The 3716-nt window shown below is 30.6% G+C and overlaps 1 protein-coding gene across 1 annotated transcript; it reads right to left on the bottom strand.

Annotated features, from left to right (window-relative positions):
• Nucleotides 1–735: 735 nt before the first annotated feature.
• Nucleotides 736–1502, bottom strand: LOC112903972 (COP9 signalosome complex subunit 2-like). Its single transcript, XM_025979376.1, has 3 exons — nt 1291–1502; nt 1084–1225; nt 736–984 (listed from the first exon to the last, which is right to left on the bottom strand). The coding sequence occupies exons 1-3, from the start codon at nt 1475–1477 to the stop codon at nt 840–842; spliced, it is 474 nt and encodes a 157-aa protein (XP_025835161.1). The 5' UTR covers nt 1478–1502; the 3' UTR covers nt 736–839.
• Nucleotides 1503–3716: the final 2214 nt, after the last annotated feature.

The following is a 3716-nucleotide window of genomic DNA, read 5'->3' on the forward strand; positions in this document are numbered from 1 at the left end:
ATAATTATTTTTACTTATAAATATTAATATAAATTAGTTGGAACGAGATGGATTAGTTCTTTTATGTAATCGTTCTATATTTTGATCTAAATAACATCAACAAGCGGTGAGATAATTTGGTGGATGCGCCGGGTAGAATTAAATATACAATTTTTAGTAATTCATTACATTAACTGACGAATTTAACTGTTATAAAATAATGTATGATAGATTATGTTATTCTTATTTTAACTAACGCTACTGTACATATAATTAGTTATGTTTTAATCGCTATTAATAAATTTGTTCGTAAATTTGAGATGCACCTACAGGAATTTTTATCGCTGAGATGAAATATTTTCATTAGCGTAATGGAGTAATCTGTATTTTCTGGTTTGGTATTAAGTCTAAAAATAACGTTAATATTATTTATAACAGCTCGACTTGTGCAATAAACTTAGAAGCGCACGCAAGTTGAAAAATTGCCGCATTTTTTGTAGTTGTCAAGCGTGTGCAAAGCTCAGCTACGATAATAGAAGATCCTACAGCAATACGTTTTATATTTCCGTCATGTTTTCTTCCCGGTTCCCGTAGCCGCGTATTCTTTCGTCATAAATCAGGATTAACCTTGCGTCTGGGTGAAAACCGAGCTACTTAAGCAGGGACCTATCTTCTAAAAAATAATTTATTTATTGCATACGTTATTTTATTTTGTTGTCGTATAAGCAGCTTTGAGTTTGCTTGGGGGTTTTTCGCTTATAATACACAATATGTAATTAATAAGGAGAAAAAATGGATTGGTAAAGCTGTTGTAAATAATATAAAGAATATGGCGTTGAGCTGAGTAGGTACTCCAAAAATTAAGCCATTCTGTATGCAATAGACACATGCAGAGAGCTCAACTGGTTTGTCCACTTATCCAAGGCATTATAATGTGAAGAACTGACACTTTTTCTATCTAGTAGAAGTACCTGATTCACCTGGTCTATTCTACCTCGAATTGTACTAAAGAAAAAAGATAGTTAGCAAATAGTAACTTAAACAAGAATATGTATGCGCAATATCTAAACACTTAAAATTGTTAAATAAGAAAAATGATCATACTTGTCTAGTATACAGGATACCAGTAAACTTTCTACTTCAGTCACATCAATATTAAGTTCTTTTGAAATGTGAGGTATTTGTATTCTTGTATAAGGTTTAATGAGTTTTATAAGAACTTGTGTTCTTATGTTTCTAAGCAAATCTAAAAAAGAAAATGTGAGTAATACATAATACAAGTAAAATAATTGAATATTTTTAAGTCCATACCTTCAATATGTTCACGAATGAAAAGATCATCCATAATATTTTGTCGGTTCTGTTTCAAAATTAATTCAAATTCATTTATATCATTTGTTTGGTAAGCATTAACAAGGTTGGTCATAGCTAATATTTCAGGATCGTTTTTGTAGGGTTTAGCTTCTTGAGAATCAAATGGATTAATTCCAGACTTCATTAGCCTAAAAACCAAGTAAATAATTTTTGATTAATATAAGTTTCTTTNCGTTAGGCGCTACGATATCCTTTTGAGGTTTGTATGATATCCGTGAAAATGATTCTTTAGTCTGACACTAATATTTTTGTCAGTAGCTTACATACCTATACATAATAGTAGCGTGTGTTTCTTTTATATGATACTTTAAAAGAGCACAATTTTCTTGAAAGCATCTTGAGTGTTGCCAGCGTAACAGGCGAGGTATGGCTATGTTTTAAAAATGCAGGGTTGTATCCCTAGCCATAAGAATCCCGGAAACAAGCACACTCTCCTTTTTCTTTTCTCGCGAGGATCGAGATGAAATAGAATGATTTTTCGTCCGAAAATATAAATTGCGAGCTATTATGTGTACTTCTAAACCTTTTGGTACTTTGGTACCTATATTGTTTAAACTTTTATTTAAAACAAACAAATTTCTTTAAGTACCGATTTAATTCACTTAATTTGTACATGTTCGTTGTTATTGCGAAATAGCTGAGAGTATTGTATAAAAAACAATACTCTGATATTTTTACATTTATCCTTAAGGACTAGGATTAGATTTACATTAGTAAAGCCTTAGTCTTGCAACCTAATCGTACATATGTATCTTCCCTATTAAAACATCTAATTAAAAGATGAAACTAATCAACTGTTCTACTGTCAACATCCAGGATGTTATCGTTTAATTACAATTTTTATTAAAAAAACTAATTTAGACCTACTCGAGGTGGAATTAGACAATTACAAAGAAGTACCACACTCTGGATAATCTTACATTTTAATTATTTATTGTAGTCATTAAATTTATAATGTTCGACGTTTAAAGTATATATCGATTATAAAATTACTGAAAATGTCGTCATAATTACTATATAAATGCTGTACACCATTAATAATGGACATGCTCAGATAATTTCTAAATAATATCTTTAAAAGAATGGTAATGGTAATTCTTTCTTGACGTTGGGGGGCCAAGGAACAATTTTCTGGAGTGAATTTTAAAATTATATTGTAGTTGGACGAAAATACCACTGTCGAAAGGCACAGTCCCTCACGTGAAGGCAGTTTTCTGCTTTTTTATTTACGATCGTTGCCATGAAATCGACCGAGCATAATCGGTATTGAGATATACTGCAATCACCAGTATTTTATTGATCGTCGTCTAAAATACGATTTGAAATTCACATAAACATCGCTAATATGTTACCTCTACGTGTCTAGGGTCTTTAGCTGCCTACAGAGAAATATTGTTTGAAAGAAAATATAAATTAAATGGAAATAATGACCGCAAGGATCAATTAAATCCTAAGTAAGCACCCTTGACGTACCTTCACTCCACACGATAAAAAACATCTTGAGTATCAGTAATGAGAAAGTATTTAAAACTACCCAACTGTTCAGCTTTTCATTTAATGAAATTAAAAATGTTGTTGTAATTTATATTTGTATAAAATATAGGTAACTGTAGCTTTATTAGCTCAATTTTAGATGTTAAAATTTAATTAACAACGTATTTATTAGTTATATGAGATGTAAAATATTCAAAATATTATTTTTTTTGATCGTAATTATTTCAAAAGTATGTATTCAAATTTTTATGATACGCCTATGGTGATTATTATATTTATTAGTAGATGCATTTCTATTCGCCATAATAAAAGCGTGGGGGGAACGCGGTTAGCTTTGGAAAGTCGGGAAATTGCAAGCTCAGCCGGCCATTTTATTGTGTAAGAAGTGTTGATCGATAATCTTTACTTACCGAATCGTTATTAAAAGACAATTGTTCGTGTTCCTTTCATTGATTCATCGTGGATTAATCGGTTAATTAATGCGGATAATTATATGGACAATAGGTACTTATTATTGATAGAATATTTTACATTAACGATTGATTAGCGTCACCGCTAGTCTAATTTTTTTGGTTGTGGTTTTTTATTGTCATTTCGCGGTGAGTTTTATTAATTGCAGATATTTATTATCGACATATATGTACATTTGTATAGCCATTTACTGCTGAAGTAATTATATCTTGTTAATTAACAGTTTTTTTTTCAGATGGTGGGGGAAGATTCCAACTTATCAGCAGCCTACTGTGCAAGGTAGGATGTTTTTTTCTCTTATTTATTTATTTATTGCATCAACGTATAACACCCTTTAAACTTTACAAAACATTTATTTTCATTACTCTCTTCCACTTGGCCTCCACTTAATGGTAATA

The sequence above is a fragment of the Agrilus planipennis genome, unplaced genomic scaffold (assembly GCF_000699045.2).
Source record: "Agrilus planipennis isolate EAB-ADULT unplaced genomic scaffold, Apla_2.0 scaffold951, whole genome shotgun sequence".
NCBI classification, from domain to species: Eukaryota; Metazoa; Arthropoda; class Insecta; order Coleoptera; family Buprestidae; genus Agrilus; species Agrilus planipennis.